Source organism: Lampetra planeri, chromosome 4 (assembly GCF_965212315.1).
Source record: "Lampetra planeri chromosome 4, kcLamPlan1.2.h2, whole genome shotgun sequence".
Lineage (NCBI taxonomy): Eukaryota > Metazoa > Chordata > Hyperoartia > Petromyzontiformes > Petromyzontidae > Lampetra > Lampetra planeri.
Window position 1 is genome coordinate 24471183 of NC_136110.1, and position 26531 is coordinate 24497713.

At 42.1% G+C, this 26531-nt stretch overlaps 1 protein-coding gene and 1 long non-coding RNA gene across 3 annotated transcripts in view; one reads left to right on the forward strand and one right to left on the reverse strand.

Annotated features, from left to right (window-relative positions):
- The window catches only part of LOC144717855 (uncharacterized), a 30815-nt gene extending 8239 nt beyond the window's left edge, over window positions 1–22576 (forward strand). The window contains exon 2 of the long non-coding RNA XR_013585154.1: window positions 21354–22576. This is a non-coding gene — a long non-coding RNA (uncharacterized LOC144717855). The remainder of the gene's footprint in view (window positions 1–21353) is intronic.
- The window catches only part of CSMD3 (CUB and Sushi multiple domains 3), a 446157-nt gene that overhangs the window by 357227 nt on the left and 62399 nt on the right, over window positions 1–26531 (reverse strand). For both annotated transcript variants that reach the window (XM_078593568.1, XM_078593567.1), the window contains one exon: window positions 18182–18294. In XM_078593568.1, coding sequence (XP_078449694.1) covers window positions 18182–18294 — 113 coding nt within the window. The remainder of the gene's footprint in view (window positions 1–18181; window positions 18295–26531) is intronic.

The following is a 26531-nucleotide window of genomic DNA, read 5'->3' on the forward strand; positions in this document are numbered from 1 at the left end:
GCTCAAATCGAACATTGTTGGACAGAATCAGGTTACCCTTACTAGAGCGTTTGTATATTTACTAACAATCCAAGCAAAACTCTATTCGCCAGTCTGTTTGCCAAACACACATTCATTTTATATAATTTAACAATCATATACACACATGACAATAGGTTTTCCCCTTTTTCTGTCAACAAAACAGGTGTTGAGATGTTTAAACACCAAACTGAAACCTTTTACAAGGAATCATGTCTGCATTAACTACAATACTTGTGGTCAGAATGCAAATAAAAACCTACTCTGATAATATATGCATTGTCTTTGAAACTGATTGGTCCACTCTTTGGTTCTTTCGGTAAGGTCACGTATAAAGATAAAATAATGAATTAAATACTAGCATACGACGTTTCGATTGCAACACAAGCAATCATCATCAGGTATAAATGAAATAGAAACACAAATCTAGTATACTTAGAAATGTAATGTAATACAACAGAGAGTCGGATAACATAACAGTCAACACCCTACCTGGTTGATTACGTTCTTCCTGAGAATGCTAAATTTGAGAGAGAGATAAAACACAGAACCAGAGACATATAGACAGACATATAAGCAGACAGATATCACAGAGATACATATAGAGAGAACAAACATAGGCACAAAGAGAGACCACGCCTCTGTGTCGAGGCCTTAAATAGAGAGAGGGGGCGGGGGCGGAGAGAGAGGGAGGGGTTAGAGAAATTAGCATGTCCATGAGTGGCACGGTGAGTGGCAAGGTGCAAAAGTTTGAGAGAGGGGGCGGGAGCGGAGAGAGAGGGAGGGGTTAGAGAAATTAGCATGTCAATGAGTAGCACGGTGAGTGGTACGGTGCGAAAGCTTGAAAAAATTAGGAGACAGGGAAAGAGACACACTAAATTAAATAACATAGCAAAATTTCGAAATGTAATGTAATGCAACACAGAGAGTCGGTCAACACACAATTAACGCATATCCTGGTTGATTACGTTTTTTCAAAGATTGCTAAGTTCGAAGTTAAGTGTGAAATTTTTAAGATAGACAAGACACAAACACGAAGATCAGACAAAAGCAGAGAGGGAGAGGGACAACAGTCGAGACACACAGAGAGAGCAGAACATAAGCACGTCAAAACGAGTGGAGACAGAGAAAGTACACTAAATCAAATAAAACCTAGCAAAATTTCGAAATGTAATGCAATGCAACACAGAGGGTCGGTCAACACACAATGAACGCATAGCCTGGTTGATTACGTTCTTTCAAAAGATTGCTAAATTAGAAGTTAAGTGTGAAATTTGAAAGACACAGACACGAAGACCGATACACAAGCAGAGAGATACAACAAAAACCCAGAGAGAGAGAGAGAGAAAAAACAAACTTAAAACTTCCCCGTAGAAGTGGTTCAAACTTAATTTGGAGCTTTCGTGACTGCAGGAATTACTCTTTGGTTCTTTCGGTAAGGTCACGTATAAAGATAAAATAATGAATTAAATACTACCATACGACGTTTCGATTGCAACACAAGCAAACGTTTCGATTGCAACACAAGCAATCATCATCAGGTATTTCATTTATACCTGATGATGATTGCTTGTGTTCACTATCAATTAATAATGACTGTTTATTTAATTATTAGTTTTTTAACCCTGAGATTAACAGAGACCGACAAAGAGTTATGCTTGGATTAAAATTGCCCGTAACCAAGTAGTCCTAAGATAATAACTATCCTCTCAACTATTAAGCAGTCCCTCCAGAAAAACGCGATTATGCGATCGCAAGATTTCACGCAAAATCAGCCAAAGTCCGCATATTTATGCGGGGGGCGCGTTTTTTCAAATACGCCACACTTTCGCCGCATAAATTGCAGATTTCCACGCGCAAAATATGCGGGCTTGCATGATTTCATAATCCCCGCATTTTCGTTGCAAAAAGTCACATATATCTTAGCAGAAAGTTGAAAAATGTTGCGTTTACCTCACACAAGCGCAGCCATTTCCCCTGTTGCCATGGGAACGTTATGAAGTGACGTCACTCATTACGCGACATCATTGAAAAGCTGCAAACCCCGCGATGCCAATGAAACCATGATGAAGCCCGCAAATCTTTCTCATTTGCCAACAAACATAAGCGCAAAAGACCGCGCAAAGCAGTTCCCCAGTGTGTTACATGACAGTGGGGGCAAACTATTTTGCATAGCTACCTCTGTAAAACAGGAAGCACACATTTTATTTTTTAACATTTTATTTATTCATTTTTACAGAAGTTGTAGCATATTCATTTTGTAAAGCTACAGAACTTGTTCGACTCAATGTTTTGTAAGTTTGAGCCATCTGTTTGTTAAGGTCTGAAATAAAACAAGATGAGAACTTAAATATTCCCAGCACTTTCTGTGATGTAGTATGCTTGCTTATCATAGGAAGTAATAAGAAATGACTCTTTACATTAAAGTAGTAGCCTAGTGAATAGGGTGTTGGGGGAATCACTTTTTTTTTCTCTTTTTCATCAAACCGCAGTTTTTGCAAGTTCCCGCAATTTTATCGCATAAAATTGCATAAATATCCCGCATATTCCATCGCATTTTTTAAGAAAACGTGCCGCATAATCAACGATTTTTGCCCGCAACAATCACCAAAAAACTCCGCGTTTTTCTGGAGGGACTGATTAAGATGCGGAAAAATTTCAACGTTTTTCTTATGAAGCTATTGATATCCTCCTCTTGCAAATGATGCTGCAGCATTTTAACCATATATTTCACAGCACGCTGCAGTAACGCCGCATGAAACTAATGCAGCTGTGAAAACTGGTTGTCTGTCTAAAATCCACGCAATGCAACTATCTGGTCACCTCAAACACATTCCACCAGCATGTGGCTTACATGTAGAATAATGTTTTTTTCCTTTCCTATCTTGATAAGTTAGACAGTAGTTGGATGCAGTAACCTTAAACATACATCCTGGTACTTTATAAGTATAATAAGGGTGCCATGGGTCTCATCAGCTACCCAGATTCCAAAGAACACAGGATGAGATGTTAGTATCCTCATTTTTAATGGCACTATCATTTGGTCTTGCAACAGGATAGCTCAGCTGGTCTCCACGAGGCTGCACAACTGTGTTTGTAATAAAAGGCTTTATTCTCTCCCTTAGAAGCATTCCTTACCATGGGTACAATGCAAAATAAATTGTAACTACAAATATATTTCACTGTTTATTAGCTGTACAAAGAGTAATTGACATTTCAATTCATGGAATTAATGTTGAAAATAAATAATGCATCCCGTGGAATAGAGACTAGCTCATATAAACACGCATGTATTTCATATTACATACACATATCTATCTTCACATAGATTAACTATTTAGTCGGTTTACAAATGGAAACCTGAATACACTGAAAGCATATTTTTTTTGCTAGATGGCGCGAGATGGGATGATGGGCGGTCAAGATGAATTACCGCATGGCAGTTAAAGGAGGCAATGTGCCTGAGAATACGTTCACTGCAGAGATGGGAGCGATGAAATCGGCTCATTCGCTGATGCTAGATGGATTATTAAATCGCAGGACTGTGAGGTATGGTGACGGATTGGGAAGGCATTTATCCAGCAGTGGATTGATCATGGCCAATGATGGACACGATTGTTCATTGCATAGATTAATTTTAGAAGTGCATAAGCCTTTGTGTAAACCCCCCATTAGTGGTATTAGCCAAACATCCCAATGCAGGGCCTTGGATGAAAGAGAGCCTTGAGAATTAGTGAGTCTTTGTTGGGTGAATAAACGCGAATTGTATTCATACTTTACAACTAAGACTGAGAGCATTAATGCATTAATGCGAATGTTATCATAGGCACATCCCGCCCCTTTGGATGCCACTCTTACTATTCTCAACCACTGGTCATATTTGAAATTGAACTTCTTTTGAATGTATGTGTCACATGGCACCAATACAGTACATGTCAAGGCAGAACACAATGGAGGGTGGGGTCAACCTGTAATAAGGAAAGCGGCTGATGAAAATAAGAGACACCTGCAACAAACAAGTTGTCAATCACCATAAGTGAAGTGGTTTCCTATAAATAGGGACCAGCCCACTCCCACCAGATACTGGAGGGTAAATTGAGGAAGACCCCAGCTGCTCGCGAGCTCCAGACAGCAGGAAACAGGAGCGGTCCCCGAATACCTCCGGCATGGACACCCGGTGGGGGAGCAGGGATGGGCAGAGGAGCGCAGGCAGGCTGCCTCTGACGCTTCTGCACTGCAGATTGAGAGGCTCTGCCAAGAAGGCAACTTTGAAAGAGAAATTGAGCACCTGCGGTTAGCTGTAGAGAAGGATACCTGTGATCAAGAGAGGGAAGATCGGCTTGCTAAGGAGAATTTGAGTGGCAAAACCATTTAGAACATGGGGATAAGGAAAGACCGTTGGAGAGGGAGAAGTTGGAAAACAATAGGGTCCTATCTAGATTTATAGGGTCCTCCAGTTGGAAAAATTAAAATTGGAGGAAGCTAGGTTACAACAGATGGTAGCAGATGGGGAAGTACCACCTTGGAGGCCCATGTCAGAGAAAAGCATCTATACCAAAACTTCCAAAGGTCGATGAGGCCCATGATCAGATAGATGCGTTTTTACAGCGTTTTGAGCAGTACGCCAAATGCTATGGATGGCCGAGGCGTGACTGGGCAATCATCAATCTTAGTGCGCTGTTAACTGGGAAGGTTGTCCTAGACTACCATCAGCTGGGAAATGATGATGTAGCAGACTATGATAAGCTCAAAGTTGCACGAGGAAGGATTTTTAAACAAATTCCGATTGGGTAGAACTGAAAAGGGAGAGAGCTTTGGGCAGTTTTTTGTGCGCCTCCAACATTATTTTGATTGGTGGGTTGAACTAGCACTTCGTGCAAGTCCACTAGACTTAGCAGTGTTTCTGCGGGAACAGGTTGCCACAGATATTAAGACGGTGATAACGCTGGCTGAGCAGTACCTTGCAGCCCGGTAATAGGACGTATGATATTGATACCAGGAACAGAACAAGTAGACCGGTAGTGAATCCCAGCCATGAGGTCATGAGTCAAAAACCTGTGGATAAGCAGGGTGTGGGGCCTGGGTGTGCCAATACTCAGTGGACAGTGGCAAGTGTGGACATATAGCTTGTGATTGTGGCCAGCAGATAAGATGTGTCACCGTGACTAAGGGCCCTGGGGTCCACACAGGATTAATGGGATACCCGCTCACTGTAACATCATGAAAAAGACAGGTCACAGTTTACAATGATGGTTCGAATGTACCATGATTGGTGAGGATGGGCGGATCGGGGCAATAGGCAACCCAACCTGAAATCCTAAAATCTGGAGAGGTAGAACATCATGTCCTCCATGATACAAGTTGCAGTGGGATTATAGTAGATAAGCACCTGGCTGATACAAATGACATGACAGGTGAGGAAATGATGTGCACCTTAACGGATACGACTGCACGACTTTGTCCCCTAGCCAATGTTGAATTGGACACTCCATACTTAAAAGGGAAGGCAAAAGCTCTCTGTATGGAACACCCACTATTTGAGGTAGTGATTGGTAATGTAAAAGGGGTGAGGGATCCACAGATGCCGGATTCCACCTACCATGGTCAAGTAATGAAGGGAATAACACCCTGTTGAGAGTTTTCTCAAGGAGTGGTGACCAGAGGATGAGCTAAAAGGGACAAAACGGGGACCAAACCCTTGAAGGTTCCCACAGGCATGGATGCAGAGATCACCTCTGAAAGGTTGATGGAATTACAGAGGGGAGGATGGGATTAACTGATCTCTGGAGGCACGCCAAGGAAGGCAAGGTATGGAATTCTGGCATAGGAACCACTGCGAGAATGATTATTCACTAGGGTTTGCTTCACAGAGAATTCCAGAATGCAAATGTAGAAAAGGTTTTTACGTTCCAACAATTCATGGTCCCGCATAAATTGTCTTACCAAGTCTTGTCTTTAGCACATGATTCCATAATGGCCGGTCATGTGGAAGTAAAGTGAACTCAACACAGGGTGTTGGCAAGCTTGTATTGGCCAGGAGTTAATCGTAATGTGGAACGATTTTGCCAGCTGTGTGATATATGTCCACGCACGATTGTGAAGGGTCGGGTGTCTATAGTTCCGCTGGGTCAGATGCTGCTAATTAGCACACCTTTTCAGAGGGTGGCTGTTGATTTGGTGGGGCCCTTACCAATGTATGGGAACGGATACCGATATATCCTAACTGCAGTGGACTATGCGACATGATATCTGGAGGCATATTCTCTTAAAGGTATTGACACAGTGGAAGTAGCAGAAGCCCTGGTCGATATTTTTTCCCAAGGAGATCTTGAGTGACATGGGATCGCAGTTCACAGCCGAAATGTCAGAGGTTTGCAGACTTTTGTCTGTAGAACAATTGCATACCATAGCATACAACCACAAATATAATGGATTGGTAGAGCAATTCAATGGGACACTAAAGACTATGCTGAGACAAATGGCAAGTGAACAGCCACATAACTGGGACAGATATCTGCCTGCACTGCTCTTCGTGTATAGAGAAACACCACAGGATAGTTTAGGGTTTTTGCCCTTTGAATTGTCAATCCTGAAATTGTTGTGGACAAAAGAGGATACTGAAAAGCAGGTAACAACTACTTGCCAATATGTCTTCGAGCTTCGTAAATGACTTGAACATACGTGTTGGTGAGCAAGAGAGTCCTTGAAGGTAGCAGCAGGCATACAGAAGCAGTGGTATGACCGTCGAGCAAAAGACCACACCTTTACTGGACGTAAGCGGGTCTTGCTCCTTCTGCCAACATCACACAACAAGCTAATGTTGAAGTGGAGAGGGCCGTACATAGTCACCGATAAAGTTGGATTGGCTGACTACCGAATCATTGTTGAGGGTATTAAAATCTTGTACCATGCCAACATGCTAAAAAAGTATGTGGAAAGAGCAAACCCAAGGCGAGAAAGAATGGGAATGTGAGAGAACAGGAAACTGAGGGTGAAGCAATTCTAAAAGCAAAGGCACGGGACATCCAATTGGCAGATGAGGCTGAGAGTGGAGGGGAGCCGGAGATTGTATTTATGCTGTTACCAAATGATAACGAAAACTAGGCTGATGTTAAAATGTATCCCGAGTTGAGTCTTGGACAACAGGAAGAAGTGAGGACACTTCTGCTGGCATATCAGGTCATGCTAACAACAAAACCAGGAAGTACAGACCTAGCAACGTACCGGTTGGCATTAACAGATCGGACACCCACTGGACCGAGACCTTACCCTGTACCACTCGTGGTAAAAGAGCAGATCGAGTCAGAGATAGCCTCTGTGAAGAAAATGGGGATGATTGAAGGATCTGACTCCCAATATGCAAATCCAGTGGTTTGTGTGGGAAAACCAGATGGGTCCATAGAGTTTTGTGTCGACTATCGTTGACTTAATAAAGTTACAGTTTGGGATGCAGAACCCATCCCCAACCAGCAGGTCCTATTTTCACAGTTGGCATGGTCAGTACTTTACAAGGCTTTATTTAGCGAAGGGGTACTGGCAAATTCCCATAGGCCCAGGGGACTGACATAAAACGGCCTTCACAATCCATTATGGTCTATATCAATGGCGGACAATGCCCGTTGCGGTTGTGAATGCTCCAACGGTGTTCAGTAGGATGATGAGGTGCCTACTGAAGGGGATCCCACAAGCTGTCAACTATATGGATGACATTGTAATCCACACAAAGACCTGAAAGGAACACCTAAGGGTACTGGAGACAGTCTTCCATAGACTTGCAGAGAACAACCTCACAGTAAGGCCATCAAAGTGCGAAGTTGGAATGACAGTAATGGACTGTCTGGGACATTGTGTGGGAGAAGGTGGAATACGGCCACAGGAAACATTTTTTTGCAAGATAGCTGAAGCAAAGACTCCCAAAAATAAGGAGCTTCGGTCATTTCTCTGGCTGGTGGGATACTACCAGAAATTTATCCCAAAGTTTGCTGAGGCAGCCAAACCCTTAACAGACAGAACAAAAAAGGGGATGCAAAGCTTTGAGATGCTCAAGACGGCTCAGACCCACGAGCCTATCTTGAGGTTGGCTGATGAGACAAAACCATTTGTGTTACGAACTGATGAATCAGAGACAGATCTGGGGGCAGTCGTATTCCAGAATCATGGATAATTATTCCTGGTGCTTTATGCAAGTCGTAAACTTTTGCATCGGGAGCGCCGGTACTGGACCATTGAGAGGAAGTGCTTAGCGTTGGTACAGGCAGTTCAAAAATTCCGTATATTTTTGTATGGAATGGAGTGATCTTGGAAACTGACCAGCAACCTTTGCTCCATCTAGACTGGGCTAGACTGGAGAATAATAGAGTGATGCGATGGGCATTGGCCCTCCAGCCATATCAATATCATGTGAGGGTATTGAAGGGCTGTAACAATGTAGGAACAGACTTCTTTAGCTGAAGTGAGCCATAAGGAGTGTGCGACCAAGAGGAAGCAACTCCAGTGTACCATGTGTGGTGAGCCAAAGGAGCATTGACTTCCCAAGGGGGGAAATTATGTCCCCCCTCACATTGACATGCTAATCTCTTACATTTACGTACAAATCCCATCTCTAGCACCGTCCACTTACCCTTGGGTTGAGCCCACCTAAATCCTATATAACCTCTTGTTGCAGCAGCTCTTTATCCTGCGTCAGCAGTTCTCCTGCTGTGTTTGTCTCACCTGATGACGGTTGCTTGTGTTGTGATCGAAACGTCGTGATCTATTAATTTTCTATCTACGTGACTTTACCGAAAGAACCAAAGAGTATGGACCTCAACTATATCTGCTCGCGAGGTCCAGCCAGGAACGGTCCCCGAAAACCTCCAAGCATCCAGCTTGGACACCCGGTGAGGGAGCAGGGACAGGCAGAGGAGTGCAGGGAGGCTGCCTGATGCTGCCCTGTTGTGGAGAGGAGTCAGCAGGCACCGGCTCTCTTGTCGGACGACGGTGTCAGGCCAGGGTTGGCCCACGGCGATCAACATCAAGCGTCATCACCTCAAAGTTGGCTTTCTGATGAATGTAGCCCAAAAGTGGGTGGTAAACGCCAGCTAAGGTTAAACATGGCTTAAGGGTGTGTGTGTGTTCGGGAACGCTTAGTCTCAGATGTGAGGTGAGGGGACAAAGGGGTCGTTCTGGGGTATAGTATAAGCACACCGTGTGGTGCAGATATTCACTATGGTGTGAAAGCAGGCAGGGGGAGCTTGTCTAAAATTTTAAGACGAACCAACCCTCTGAAATCGCCGCCGTTTTGATATCCATTACACTCGGTAGACTCGACCCACACTATATAAGCGTGACTTGGCTGACCAAAAATATAACAGTGTCGGCAATAAAGATGAGCCTTGAAGTAGGCTAGAACCAAAAGCGCCACAGTATGCATGTTGAACTTCCTTTGCACCGTATAAAGTCAACCATGATAATCACTGTGTAACATGTTTTTTGTTCCTGGGTAGTAAGTGTTATTTCCGAATTGTTTATGCCTCCAAAAGTACAGAAAATGTCTTATTCCCCACAAACTTTGCTTTTATGACCGGGACAGTGATATTTTTAAATTTACCTATTTTCCAGAACATTCCAGATTCAGTGCTGAGTAAACTTGGAGTAACTTCTAGAACATTATAGAACTTTTCAGTAATATAAATAGTAGTATAAATACAGGGGCCTTAAGCCCACCAGTTCAGTTTATTTCCAGCTGCCTAAGTCGATACATATCTGAATTTTTCTGAGATGGCATCAAGAGGCTGCAAGCATCAGGCCGACGCATTTTGCTATGTCTGTGGCCAATTTATCAAGACAAGAGCAAAAACGTACTCTGTGGAAGCATCTGCTCAGATATGTGAGGCCTAGAAGGCATATTTCGGCATGCCTATCGGGGATCAAAACAAACCCTGGGCACCTGATTTCACCTGCGAACAATGCTATAAAACTCTGGAAGGTAAGATGGACAATTTTTGCTCGAAATTTTATGTTATAAAATTTTTACTTTTAAAATGTTTTACAATTTCCATGTTATTAAAAAAGATATCATACATGAAAAATGTTGCGAGAATCTCTTATATTAGTCATGTGTGAAATAAATGTATTTTTGTAGGATGGTACAGAGGGGAAAAGAGAGCCATCCCAAGAATTTGGCGGGAACCCACTGACCACTCAAGCAACTGCTACTTCTGCATGGTGGACCCTCCAAACGTCGGACTGGCAAGAATGCACCTGCTATCACGTATCTGGACCTTCCTTCATCCATCGCCCCAGTGCCACACTGCCATGAGCTCCCCATACCCACTCCTCCGGAGAGAGAGCAGCCGTCTTTAGAAGAGAGCAGCAAGTCAGAGAGCGAGGAAGACGTTTTAGATCCAGATGACAATTTCAGAGGTGGAGCTGAGGAGAGAAACCCATACGACCCCAACCAAAAAGACCTCAACAACTTGATCAGAGATCTTGGTCTCACCAAGTCCAATGCCGAGCTTTTGACGTCTCGGCTTGAAGCAGTGGAACTTGTTGGATGAAAGTTTGCAAGTTGCAGATCAGAGGAAGCGTCAGCAACATTTTTGCAGCTTCTTCACCCGTCAAGATGGGCTCTGCTTCTGCCACAATGTGACCAGTCTGTTCGAGGCAATCGGAATCGCCTGTAACCAGAATGAGTGGGGTTTCTTCATTGACAGCTCATCCAGGAGCCTCAAAGCCGTGCTGCTCCATAATGGCTCACTCGGTGCACCTCAGAGGATTACAACAGCATCAAGACCTTGCCGGACGCCTTGAAGTGTGGTGATTATGGCTGGGGGGGTCATCGGAGACTTCAAAATGGTGGCATTCCTGATGGGTCTCCAGGGCGGTTTTACCAAGTGTCCCTGCTATCATTGCCTTTGGGACAGCAGGGACACCAAGGCACACTACTACAGGCAGGACTGGCCAAAGCGGACCGAATTCTCTGTGGGGAGGAAGAATGTAAAGTGGGAGCCACTGGTGGCCCCACGGAAGGTGCTGATGCCACCATTGCACAACAAAATGCGCCTCGTGAAACAATTTATCAGAGCTGTAGATAAGGAGTCGGCAGCCTTCAAGTACCTTTAAAACTTATTCCCTAAGCTGTCTGAGGCAAAGGTCAAAGCCAGTGTCTTCATCGGACCACAGAAAATGAAGATCCTGGAGTGCAATGAATTCCACAAGAAGCTCACTAGTGAGGAGAAAGTGGCTTGGAACAGCTTTGTCGCAGTGGTTTGTGGCTTCCTGGGCAATCACGAGGTCGAAAACTATGTGGAGCTGGTTGAGATTTTGGTGAAGAACTAGGGCACAATGGGCTGTAGGATATCCCTCAAAGTTCATATCCTTGATGCTCATCTTGATAAATTCAAGGAGATATGGGAGCGTACTCGGAGGAGCAAGGATAATGCTTCCACCAGGATAAACTGGACTTCGAATGCTGCTACCAAGGACAGTAAAACAAGAACATGATGGGAGACTACATTTGGGGGCTGGTTCGTGAAAGTGATTTACGGTATAGTTGTAAATCTCGAAAAAGTACTCGCTTCTAAATCTTTAGTAGTCATTTTTGGATTACTTCAGTATAAATACATGTTAATTATGATTCATGTTGTTTTTTGTGAACTAAAAAACACAAATTCGCCCGTTTTCTCATTGAAAATAGGTAAATTAAAAAAATATCACTGTCCTGGTCACAAGAGTATCGGGAATAATAGCCATTTTCTATATTTTCTAGGCATAAGCAATTACAAAATAACACTACCCAGGAACAAAAATTGTGTTACATCGTGTAATCAGAGGTGCGGGGGCAGGACAACAAACTAAATGCAAAAAGCAATTTTAAAGTAATTGGTTTTCAATTTCATCCCTTTGAGCAACATGTCTGACACAAGCCTCACTCACTTTTCGTAAATGTCAACATGATGTATCTTAACTTGCATAAGTTACCTGATGGTATGTGTTTGATATTTTTGTCTCGCAGGTTCTGAGCATCATTTCTTTGTACACTTTTGAGATTTTGTTCCATTTATTTGTCATTGTCAATGTTTTTGATCCCTACATCAGAGCAGGCAGCAGGTATATATTTTTTATATATTTAAAATACTTACAAGGAGAAAGGCATGTTTTTAAAGCATTACAAAAATTAATGCATTCAATATTTGTGTTACTCTGGAACGTTTAAATATAAAAAAAAAATTAACAAAGATATTTACAGAAGCTTAAATTCAATTTCACTTTCTCTGGCTCTGCCTTATCAACACGATGTCACAGCGAATAGGTGTAGCCTGGCAGCAGCAACAGCACGCCAACACATTCATCAAACAAAAAAGGAAAACAATCTGCATGTAAACCCACAGCTCAACAAATTGAAGAAAGCCGGACCACGGCAGGACCGCGGCATGAATCAGGATCCAATGGCTGTCAGTGCTTTGAAGGTTACCCGGCTTATAAATATTACTGTGCAGGTTCATAATTTTCCAAGTTTTGTTGACACCAGGCACATTTCTCAAAACTATCAAAGTGTCAGTAGAATAGGATTAAAGGAGCTCGAAGACCAGCTCCACAGAATAATATACATTGTTATCCCATAAAATCCTCAAACCTTTCTAAATTACAAGTGACATTTAAATTACAGATGATGTCTCCCAGCAATTAAACGGTGCTATAAATACATAGTCGCAGCCCTACTTTAAAATATGTGATTTATTAATTTGAACGTGGATTTAAATTGAGAAATGCAATAGCTCTCCGATTTGTTTTTTGAAGGGGTTGTACCACGTGTTGTTCAGAATGATGTCAGACGTTTTTATCCACGTGCTGGCAGCTTCTTTAGGAACTCAATTCAGGATGTCAGTTCAGTTTCTGAACAAGCTCCCAGCACGTGGAGCAAAACGTCAGACATGCCGAACACGCATGAAAAACACCTAAACACATCAGAGAGCTACACGGCACATCTGCGAAAACCTTACACAGTTGGAAATGCATTGTTAAAATGTATTTGTTACGGCAATATTGTTTTTTGTTCAGAAAAAAAGTGTTAAACATGTCACGATGGCTCATATCTGAAGGGTATTAGGTACACTTGCATTATTGTGAAACACGAGCTATCATTAAATGTTGTACGCGCTGTTCTGAGATAAACCTCCTCCCCCACGAGTCTAAGTCATTTCACACCTCCATAATGAGCAAGAGAATACGCTTCACATGGAACATTGAGCAGCACCCCTGCGTGTGGCTCAGCTATGACTATGAAAGCTACCTTCTTCACTGACGTTGACAAGGCATCTGCAAGACGGTGCCATCACAGTATATGACAGCAGGTTTTAAAGACTCTGAATAGAAACCAGTTCTTTGGAAATCTATAAAAAAAACTGCACGTATTAAAATAAATTGGGGTTTTTCTTTTACATTTATAATCCCTTGAAGCAAATGAATGCATCTAAGGCTTCCATTTAACACGTAGGCTTTCACGACCAATAGCCATAATACAGTTGTTTTGGGTTAGATTGGCTTGGCTCCAACACACCGGTGTGCTGTACTAGCAACAAATTGGCATGTTCCGTTTATGTGACAAACCTTACTAATTGGATGTGTCGGGTGGTGGTGGGTTTAATGACACTCATATTTACGCGATCTAACCCAAAAAAAACTGTTATGGATAAGACTGCCTTCCCTGCAGAACTTAAATGTATTGGAATACACTGGGTTGGTGAATGGGGTGGGGGCAGAATATCAGAGATCACATGGCAGTGATTTAAGCCATGGAACAGGAATCGAACACAGATCACCGGGTTCATAGCATAGTATGCTTGCTACCACACCACCGTTCCACCCCACTATATACCACAACAGCATCGTAATTTCTCTTCGTGGATTATATTATATTTCTATATACACCAGTGCTACAGCTCATATATGTATCTTCGATTCCAAGCAAATAACAGATTTCCCTCGATTTATGTGGTAGATGTATTCCAAAAAAGGATGCACCAAGTGAAACCACACAAGAAATTTGTCTGCTGGGTAAGGCATGTGTTACAGACAACTTTGTCCCACGCCCGACCGCATAGCCACACATACATGAATTCAAACTGCATAGAGCGAATTTTGGGTATAAATTGGTCAGCCCCATATACGTGAAATCACAAACCAAACCCATATAAAGCGAAGGTAACCTGAAGTTTTACATGATAAAATTACCAAAAAAAATTCTTGCTGTGAAAATAATCAATGATTATTTTTCTTTCACATCAAATAATTTTCTTACTTGAACTACATGCATTTATTTTTCAGATATAGGAACAACATTCATTTTAGTTGTTTACATATGATTTCAACCTTGTAGATTTTACATAATTTCACGGTTTTAACATGTAAGATTATATTTTCCCTCGTTATTTAGAAAATAAAAATGCAATCCTATTCTTTTTTTAAGAAATGGTAAAAACACCACGTAATTGGTTAATAATGTAAATACAGGAAGAAAATATATAATGTTATTTGGAAAATTACATTGCAAGTATGTTTAAATGCAATTAATGTGTGTTAGATACAATATGAGGGCATATTCCAAGGGCACGTTAATGTGGTGATAATACTTGATTTTAATTAAGTTTAGCGTATTACATTTGTCCAGTTGAATTTTTAAAATCTATTGGCATGTATATAAATTCAAATTATAACATACAAGTATATTGAACTCCACAAAGTTAACAACATAATTGAATATAAAAAAAGCATTACAGAGTATTACAAAATAGCATGTGTGAGAATGCATAATTGCCCTATTTCGTAGTATAACTTATGTCTGCAAATATAAGCCTACACCCTAAATACCAACAATGTAAGGTTTTTATTTTACTAAATATTTGGTATGCAACAGTTCAAGGTCAAGGTTTTGTGGTACAGTAATATAAAGCGTTTTGAAACTGTATTTACCGAAACACCCAAGAATATTAATTCCTGCAGTCACGAAAGCTTTAAGTCAAGATAAAAGATATTCATGAAGTCTTAAGAGTCCTAGAGTGCTATATTCTGCCTTTAAGCATGCTTGTCTGAATATTGTATGTTGATCTTCTTTCGAAACGTACGAAGCCAACCATGCTAATCGGAGGTTCAGGGAAGGACAAAAAACTAAACGCATAAAGACGTTCTAAGAAAATGAATGTTCAATCTAGATTTAAAAGTGCATAGCTCTAGTGGCTTCCTAACTTTGTCTCATCACAGTTATGAGAAATGGCATATTCATGCGTCTCTAATGGTGATGACTTCAATTAGTTCTGGTTCTCCTAAGTAAGGGAGTTTCAACTTGGATTCTGATGAGAACACTGAAAACCATAATGATAATTGTAGCCCTACAAATGAGGTCAAAATGCAGCCGAAGATGTTTTTTAATATTACAGCCACATTATAAAAAGATGTAGCCCTTCAATGGCTTGCTCATGCCATAAACCATGACGCGAACTCCAGTCACCCTCGCAGCGGCTATTGGCTAGCCACCAAATAAAGACGGTCACCACATCGCGTGTTTTCGGATGCGCTTCTGTGTCGTCTGGAATGCTTTTCCGATATTAGTAAGCGACTGGGGCTATACACTTTTAAATATAGATTGAAAACTTCGTTTCTTGAAAACTGCTTTGTTTTTAGTTCGTCCTTCCCGCGCACCTCCGATTAGCATGGTTGTTAACGTACGGTGCGAAAGAAGTTCAACATACACACATACATACTGTACATGCCACCACTGGTATAAACCCCGTCCATCAGAGGGAGATTTTAAAGAGCCCCATTGGAGGTTATTTGGTCTACTCTTCTATGGCGGCCAGGCATCCTGGAAGAGGTGGATTAAACTAACGTTTTACTCTACTGCACGTGACCTGCCAATAGACGAGTTGCGGTTTCCCCATTTCTACTTCTGGGTGCAGAGACGTGGTGAGGGGCGAGATTTAACAAGCTTGCCCATCTCTCAACGTTCATGTTGGGGGATTGACGAACCAATAAACTCTGCAAGTCCAGTCTGCTTCACCATTGAAACATCTGAAGAATTTGTGAATTTAAAATAGGATAGCCTTATTTGAAAATTCACAATGTATGCATCATTTTCGTTAAATATGTATCAGGTTTTATTATTATATATGTATGTAGCAGGTACCTGAATGTTATTTTTTCTATTCGTGTTTAATGTTTTTCATGTGGTTGGAAATCTGAAATACTGTACGGGAAAAAATGAAGCATTGCATACTACCCAGTATACAACAAAATAATATACATTGGGGCCCAAATTACGTAGCCTTTATTTACGTATATTTATAGAATTCTGCCATTCGGCAAAATAAGTATTATGCCAATTAACTTTACTGAATCTTTGAATGCAACATACCAATATGTTTGAATGGGAAACTTTTATAACAGTGGGTATTACCTGCTATGGCATATGGATTTGAAACATTGGACTGTACCAGGAGGCTGAAACAAAAGTTCGTGTGTTCACAACGAGACAGAAATAGGAACGGAAAAGAGAGAAGTTACGCGAGTTAAATGCATACATTTGACCGTTTAGAAAAGTACGTGTGACATGACGTCACGTGGCTTTGCCTGCACATGCTAATTTCATTGTGTGTCCCACTGGAAACTATAGTTGAAGGGCCTTGGTATAGGGAGGAAATCTTGTGGTGCTGGTTTATGCTGGGAATCAATTCAAAGGAATGTACAGATCAGGAAAAATGTTTCCTTGATTTAATCGTTGTCTGCTGTGCTGAATTGTCTTCATTGTAAGCTTTCATTGTATTGCATGGCATCGTTGCAACATTTGAATCTGTAAACGATGGGATAAATATAATAGAAAAAAACACAGTTGGTATAAAAAGACGTAGGAATTTAATGCATTTCATCAATTATCAAGCACACAATTGTGGCTGAAAAACATGTACTACACCTGGTATACAAGAGGAAATTAAATGTACAAAAAAATCCTTATTGAGCACAGTTTACCTCACGAGGTCTGTTTCCCGGAACACGGGAGTGATGTTTCAGCTGTACGCAGTTTGACGCTGATAAGATTCTCATCTCTGCATCGAAAAGTAGTGCCATGAGAGTGCTGCATTCGTTGGAAGGTGTGAATGAATCGCCCGTGAGAACGATTTATTTACCATATATATGTTCACAAATTGCCGCATGCATCTAGTTGTTTACTCGTTGAGGATGTGAGTCATACGGGCACCGAGATGGCGAATCATTTAACGTTCACGTGAAGGTGTAAGGGGTGAGTGTCGTGCTGGCAATTCGGTGTCAGGGGCGTGCATTGGGCACCAGTTCTTCGGTGCCGGGAGAGTAAAGGAGACGGGGTTTTTTTGTGTATTGAGATGAAATTGAAAAATAGTCTAAATTCACAAGAAACGGAGAACGCCTCGGCATCCTATTATACAATAAGGGCGGAAATCTTGTAGAGTTTGTAAGAAAAGAGGGAGGGGGTGATCATTTCGGACCCAGGAATGCAACCATATTTTTCCCATAAGGTCCTATTGTCGAATTCATGGATTTTTCTAAAACGTAAACCTCCGCATTAGGTAAGGCATGGTCTGTATTTACGTCACGTATGGATAGTCACAGTAGGATTGAAAAGTAGTTGAAAAGCACGGATAACTTATGTCAATAATAAGTGGTCCATAACCATATACATTCCAAGGATATACACAATTAACAAATGTTAAAAACTTAATCAAAACAATTACACCTATATCACACACACTCCAATGTGTTTATGAAGCATATAAATACATCATGACAGCAAACAAGAGTTGTATTGTACTTAGTAATTATCATTGTACATCTACATATAACTACAACATGTCAGTACAAGTGTTGTATTAAGCTTTTCATTTACGATGTAAGATTAATGATTGTAAGCACTGCAAAACGGTATAGAAACATGCCAGATGGTGTCACTAATGTGCTCGCGAAGGTCAGCTCAATGTTCCAATTAAAATGTGCCGCACCAGTGCGTAAAGTGTACACAAAACAAGATCCAATGAAGACGTGATGCCACTATCAATAATGATATAAATAAAAGCCTGGAAATGTTGCCTGCAAAACTATTTTGTAAGCACACTGCATGCTGAATAAAGGAAGTGTGGCATGTCGGCACGTTGCTCACCTTGATAGGTCAGCTTAAATCCTTGAGCACCCACTGCAAAATCGCTGCTCAGCTTCATGGTGAGCAGTGGTCCTGTGCTTGTGATAGGCGATGGCAGCTGGAACCCTGTGAACCTGCGCACGCACAAAGTAACAACAACAATGGGGAAGGGGTTAGTCTACCAGATGTTGTAGCATTAGCTAATGTAAGAATAATGTAATTCTATGTGTTTCTCTCTATAAACTGTGTGTGTTAACTTGGGTCTTCTGAGGTTTGGCATCAAGCCATGTGGCATCTTTTAAATCAATTCAATCTAATTTAAAATCCCATTTTGTTCCAGCTGCTACCTGACTAAAACTCAAGCATAAATACGTCTCATACTGTCATGTAAGCAAGGCCGTAGCCATGGAGTCAACATTGGGGGGGGACCAAATCTTCTAGGGGGTCTGGGGTCTCCCCGAGAAAAAAAAATCTGAATTTGAAAACTAATTTCCTGCCTAAAATATTTTTAAAAATCCACTAACACATGGGATGGACTTTTTATTTATTTTTTACAATGTCTAATAGCGTATTGTATTACATTGCTGTTTTTTTTTATTTTTTACCTTTTCTTGTTTCATTGTATGTAATGGCAGAGATATAAAGTACAACCATAACCACAATCATATAAACAGAAATCTATGCATTGTTATATGAAGACAAGTCCAGATATTGTGGCCAAGGTTCAGCAAATTGTTATTTTTATTTACATAGCATCGCAATTTTTTTTTAAATATTTTTAGAGCAATATATTGGGGGGGACATTTTGAGCATATTTTGATTATTGGGGGGGGGGGGGATGTACCCCCCCCCCAATATATATTAGAATTACGGCCTTGCATGTAAGTATACATTTTGTGAATATGCAAGTCAAACATGTCTTTCTAGTTATGTACTTGTCCTCTATGTTGTTATCTATCATCATTTTTAGTTTATTACTAACAGACTGTTTGGGAAAGTGCTGTTAGCGAGTACCTATGAAGGCTGGCACGGCACACGAGGAGGTGGGTGACCAGCACCACGCCCGGCCGCATTTGTCTCCCAAATGACGATGTTTACACATCGCACCAGGTACTCATTTGAGGCTGAGTCAATCTAGGGGAGGCCCAGGACCGGTTCAGATAATCGTCACTGGTGTTGGCCGTAATCGGGAAATCGAAATCCGGTCGTCGAGTTCGTAGCCACTATCGTTCCCCACTCCACCACTTTATGGAGGGGCGTAGGCGGTCGTTTCAGACAATAAATCCGAACAATTCCACAATATCTAATTCGCATGTGGGTTGTGTCCACGTAAAATCACACCCATTACACCACTTCTCTTGCAACAATTGCAGATTGACAAAACATTGGGTGGGTGAGGGCAGGGTTTGGGAACATTTTCACATAGTTGTAGAAACTTTCCACCATAATGTGTCGAGAGTGCTGAAGGTGTGTCGGAGTGCATTTTGCACAAATTATTCTGCACGTTCTGTCTTTATTTTTGAGTAAACATTCCAGTGCGTTTTAAGTGTTCTAAACGTTTTGGAAAGCGGCACAATTGAGGCCCACACTCACATGAAGATGCCAGCGACAATGAACACAAATGATTATGCATGTACAGGCCATCCTCAACTTAGGAACGCCCGTACTTACGAACCAACCTCCTATAAAATGCAAATGAACTGACTTAAAACGCAAACTCGCAATTGCAAACTAAGGGACCGTCCATAAATGACGTCACGCTATTTTGGACGATTTTTGATCCCCCCCCCCTTCGTCACACGGCGTCACAAAAAGTCAGACCCCCCTCAAATATGACGTCACAAAGCTCTGCCCCCCCCCCCAAAAAAAACATGCTTTAAACTATTGTCATTGTAGTGCGTATTTAATGTGGCGCTGCACTCTGTTGTAGGAGAAAACATTTATATAAAAAAGTATATTTGATTAAGTAGAACGTGTTGTCTATATTTATTTAAAGTTGCGCATTTTGATGTGACGTCACATTTCTCAAACCCCCCCCACCCCCCATCGTCAGATATCGTCACAAATGTCTGACCCCCCCCCCCCCCAGATGCGTGACGTCATTTATGGACGGCCCCTTAAGTTCAATTCCCGCTCACGATCAACACCAGTGACGATTATTTGAACGGGACCTGGGCCTCCTCTAGGTCGACTCAAATGAGTACCTGGTGCGGTGTGTAGTAAACATCGCCACTGAGGAGACAAAGGCGGCCGGGCGTGGCGCTTGCCATCCACCCTCTCGTGTGCCGTGCCGGTGTTCATCGGTGCTGCCCGCTAACAGCACTTGGACTTGCCGATGACTGGTACCAGCGGTGTCAAGATCGGCCTCAGTGTAGGAGGCTCGTGAATGACGCTACTGGGTAGTTGGAGGCAGTCGCCCTCCAACAACAACAGAGGGTGGAGGAGCGACGCTCACAACAACGAGCGGAGCGCCGGGTGGCTAATGCACAGCAAGTTGGCACAGTAGGGGGCACAGGTGGTGCATCAGCGAGCCATCTCAGTCGACCTGTGGCACCTGGGTCTGCCCCGTGACCTCCTGCCAGCAGGTGTTCGACACTTCACGTGGCCTCAAGGTGCACATGGCCTGGCACAAGCATCGTCGTGACGTCACCGCCACTTAGTGGCGAATGGCGGTTGTTGTGTGTGTGCGCGCGTGTCCCGTGTGTGCGCGCAATTGTGGTGACTCATTGCCCCCCTTCTGACTACAACGCTAGCATCAGGACTCAAGGTGAGTGAAAATGTAAAAAACATCTAATTATATTACTTTGTTTTATTTATTATAGTATTTTTTCACAGTTACATGCAAATGGGAAAGATTTATTCTTAATTATGAGTTTAACAATGGCTTCCCTTTTTTTCTGAACCGTAAAACAGTTCATAACACTGACCTTATGGCCATGTAAATACAGTGAATTATTAGTGTTCCGACTTACGGACTTATGAACGGGTCTCAGGAACAAATTAGGTTCGTAAACCGAGGACTGCACTACATTGAATTTCTTTTGCACCGCACGTAGCCAACCATGCTAGTTGGAGGTGATCATTTTGATGATGAAAATAAATGTGGTGCGTCGTAGAACCACGGGGAGACAGAACTTCTTGTAAGGGCTTTCGCCGTGTATTAACACGGGTTAAATCACTCTGCTCACACCAGGGGTAGGTGTCCTCGATGCTCGGTGCTTCCCGTGGACCCCCAAGCTCTCCTCGTCCTAACCTCGACTATCCCTTGGGCTCTCTCACTCGGGCCGGGACGGGGGCTCATCCAACACCGCACGGCCGAGGAGAGAAGAACTCCACTCTCAGCCGATTCTCACAAACTTCTTCGAGCCCTACTCTCAGCTATCTCTTCGGCTCTCCCACTCGTCGACCACGGGGACGGGGGTTCAGCCAACACCGTCCGGTCACGAGCAGGAGAGACCTCTTTCAGCTGATCCACACTCCGGGCTCCCACAACGACCACGCCTTCGTCACGGGGTCCCCCTTAAGTACCTCCTTGGGCGGCTCCTCCCCTTCACTCGGACCCGCCTCTGTTCTCGGTGTCTCCTTACAGTGCTCATGACATGACATCATCATACTACTCCTCTACAAATGTATGCTTTTGCTGCTGCTGAGCATTACACTGATGGTAATGTTGCCGATACTATTGTTCTGGTTGCTGACGTTGCCGATGATGATGCAGAAGGATAGTGTTCACAGGAAAGGCACACACTGAGACCTAATACTTCCTTAAAATGCTGTTGCGCGTGGGAAGAAACTACAATACCCAGAGCTAATGCAAAAGAGGAGACAGCACTCAAATGTACACATGGATTCAAAAAATATAATATGCTGTCTTATCCTGACAATTTTTCAGCATAGGTTTGTGAGTTTGATCAACCCACCCACGTCTCCAAAAGTAATGAAATGCCACTCACAAACCACGCCATGCGTGTCATGGCCTCTAATCAAACTTATATTTCTGGAATATATAACTTGGGGCAATGCACAAATCACTGTTCTCTCATCATAACACAAACTGACACCAACACATGCCTGAGCTTGTACATGCAAATATGCAGACACCCTTGCACACGCACACATATACACATATGACACATTACACCACGCGCAGAGATCAGTTCCCGACCATGGCTAAGGTCAATCATTGGCAAATGATATATGAACCGGGTCTGACTAAACCGGTTCGGCAATCTGAAGTACGGTCAAACATTCCACGTGGCCGACGCAGCATGAGGAGGCCTTCATCCACCAGTGAATAAAACAAATGATGAGCAGATATTTGTTTAAATATACATTACTACTGATAGAGTAAGCAGCATTTCGCGGTCTGTGCTTTTGTAGTGTTGTAAATAACAGATGAATAAACGTCTTAAGGCACACACTGGTTTATTGTCTTCCGACACAGTCCCTATGCACACACAGAGGGATATACGGTTCCCCCACCCGTAGCCTGAGGTACAGCCTCCGTACCTAGCGGGACTTTTACACGGCTCTGACTGCTAGCCTAGGGAGGTACAGCCTCCGAACTGGCGGGAGCTATTCCCAGTCTACCCGCTACCCTAGCGTCCTCCGGCTGGGACATAGGGGAGGCTAGCTTGACCCACCACTGGCTCGGTGGGTCCCCTGACCACTGGTCGCGCAGAAACTTAGCTCTCACAAGAGCTGGAAGGCCGGGGAGCCAGGGTCCTGCCTACCAGGACCTATTCTCCCCTTGACCACTGGAACACTGAGCGATCTAGAATTGATGTTACCCAGCCGTGTTGTCTTAGAAATGTTTATCACTTCATATATATTTGTAAATATTGTGAGTTTATCATCATCGTTGGACCACCTTTGCCAGTGTCAAAATATAAGAAAAAAGGGGAAAACCTATTCTTATATTGTGGGTTTACTTTCCAACACACTGGTTTGTTGAAATAGTCACTAATTGGCATGTTTTGTTTACATGGCAAATCTTACCAATTTTCTGTGTGGGATGGTGGCAGGTTTAACGATACATTTATATTTATGCGATCTAACCCCAAAAAACCCCTCTATTATGAATATATCGTCCCCTTGTATATTTAGTGATAATACATACATTTAAAGTACTGTGCTTTATTAGCGTATATTTGGTCAGTGGTGATGCAGTAGTTTGTGCATTGTGCTATGAACCCAGTGATTTCCGTTTCGTTACCGGCCAAGAGACACTTTGGCAGCATCTATTCTGAGCCTTCCTTGGGATAACTCATCCTTAAATGGGTGCCCAGTGCGGTGTATACTTTATGGGTGAAGGTTAATGGATCACCATGGGATGGGTGTTGGTGTGGGTTGGTGGAATGGGGTTGCTGGATCAATGGCAATTAGAAGTGCCATTATCATAGCCTTCTTGTTTTATCATTTTAATTTAACAGCATCATTAAACCAACAATCACTGTCGTCATTATCTTAATTTATGATTATCATTTATTATCAATAATTTCATTAATCATTACCAAATTCATCTATCAATCTACTTTGGATGGTAAGATGGACAATTGTTGCTCGGAATTTTACGTTATAAAATTTGTCAAAAAAAGTGAAATTTTAAAATGTTTTACAATTTTCAATGTTATTAAAAATATATATCATATATGAAATATGTTACCAGAATCTCTTACACATTAGTCATGGGTCAAATAAATGTAATTTTGTATGATGGTACAGAGGGGAAAAGAGTGCGATGAAGTTCGCTATCCCAATAATTTGGCAGGAACCCACTGACCACTCAAGCAACTGCTACCTCTGCATGGTGGACCTTTCCAAACGTCGGACTGGCAATAATGCACCTGCTATCACGTATCCATCACCCCGGTGCCACACTGCCATGAGCTCCCCGTACCCACGCCTCTGGAGAGAGAGGAGCCGTCTTTCGAAGAGAACAGCAAGTCAGAGAGCGAGGAAGATGTAGATCCAGATGACAATTTCAGAGGTGGAGCTGAGGAAAGAAACCCATACTACCCCAACAAAAATACCTCAACGACTTGATCAGAGATCTTGGTCTCACCAAGTCCAATCCCAAGCTTTTGACGTATAGGCTCAAGCAGTGGAACTTGTTGGATAAAAGTGTGCAAGTTACAGATCAGAGGAAGCGTCACCAACCTTTTTGCAGCTTTTTCACCCATCAAGATGGGCTCTGCTTCTGCCACAATGTGACCGGTCTGTTCGAGGCAATCGGAATCGACTGTAACCAGAATGAGTGGGGCCTCTTCATTGACAGCTCATCCAGGAGCCTAAAATCCGTGCTGCTCCATAATAGTAACCCGTCTCTTCCCCTGGCTCACTCAGTGCACCTCAAAGAGGATTACAACAGCGTCAAGACCTTGATGGAGGCCTTGAAGTATGATGAGTACGGCTGGGAGGTCATTGGAGATTTCAAAATGGTGGTATTCCTGATGGGTCTCCAACGCGGTTTTACCAAGTTTCCCTCAAAGTCCATATCCTTGATGCTCATCCTGATCAATTCAAGGAGAACATGGGAGCATACTCGGAGGAGCAAGGCGAGCGCTTCCACCAAGATATACTGGACTTTGAACGCCGCTACCAAGGACAGTATAACGAGAACATGATGGGAGACTAGATTTGGGGGCTAATTCGTGAAAGTGATTTACAGTATAATCGTAAATCTCGAAAAACTACTCACTTATAAAACTTTTCTCGTCATTTTTTTTATTACTTTAGTATAAATACATGTTAATTTTGATTCATATGTTGTTGTTTTCTGACTTCATGTGAACGAAAAGACACAGATTCGCCTATTTTCTCATTGAAAATAGGTAAATTTCAAAATACCACTGTTGTGGTCACGAAAGCAAAGTTTGTGGGGAATAATAGCCATTTTCTATACTTGTTATGCATAAGCAATTCGGAAATAACACTTACGACCCAGGAACAAAAATGGTGTTACATAGTGTTTTCATCTGACCTCCACCGGCTCCCGATTGGCTTGCAGGGTTTTTTTTATGAATGCAGTTCCTACCCATTCTGCTCCGTGAATCAGTCCAAACATTGGCATGTCAAATTTATGGTCTAGAATTCTATGAAATATTTTTTTCATAGAATAGACAAAAATATATGTTTTCATTACAAATGTGAAAAAATAATGATACATATTTAAATGTTCATGCAACGAACTCAGTATAATTAAGTAAATGTTATGACATTTAAAAAGTCATTTTCCAATTCACCTCAATTGCACATGGGATAAGATGTAACCCTTGGAGTATTAAATGTCAATGTATTAATCCTGACTTAATCTGTATTTTAAATTGCCAAACTGATGCAACAATCAGCTTTTTACTGGTACCAAAAAGTGTATGTGCGTCAGTTAATATTAAGTTACTACACTCGATAAGATTGTAGGAGCACAGTTAAAAAGTATTATACAAAGCACATTGATACCACTGTATAGGTTTGTGTGTACAAGCTCGTGAGGAGCCTCTTTGCTGTGTGCAATTGAGCAGGGGAAGAATCTAACTTTACACGACCATAGGTAAGACCGTGGAATTAGTAGTGTCAAGAGAAAACACTGTTGTGTTTGCTTGAGATGGTGTCGGCACTGAGTGTGCCCGAGTGAAAACCAGAGGATTCCTGTCATGTGGACTCCTTTTCACTATCATAGGGTGACAGGGTGGTGCATTGGTAACACTTGTGCCTCACATCAATAATCTCCCGAGTTTAGTTCCTGACTCAGATGCCTTTTTGTGTGGAGTTTGTATGTTCTCCCCCTGTTCTTCATGGGTTTCCTCTTAGTTCCTCCTATAGCTAAAAACACAGAGAACGTAATTGGTATTTGCCAAACGACCCAGTGCTGAAATATTACCTGTAAATTACTGTAATTCATTTGGATTACATTTAGAAACATAACCCACTACTACAAAAACGTCTCAGAATCATCCTGCAGAAGAGTATTGAGACTCGTTTGCCTTAGGCCAACACGCGTAATAGTAAAACAGGTCCTCACAATACCACCACATGTTGCATGAACCTCATTTTGCAATAAACATCTGATGCTGGATTTACATTATATTTTTGCTATTTCACACTAAAGTCAATTTTATGGTTCAGGCCCTAATCTCTGACATCATTACATCAGCATTGACATTCATGAGAATGAGATGATCAATGTGTTCTCATGCATTGGAGATTTAAGAAGTATATATCAATATCAAATGTTATTTTGAGAACATATCATAAAGTATACATATAGTCATTATACTACGTGCTGATTTAAATGTAATTGATATTGAGATGGCATTACACCATATGGTAAATGAACCCTGTGCACAATTGAAACAAGGTACTAATTGAGCAA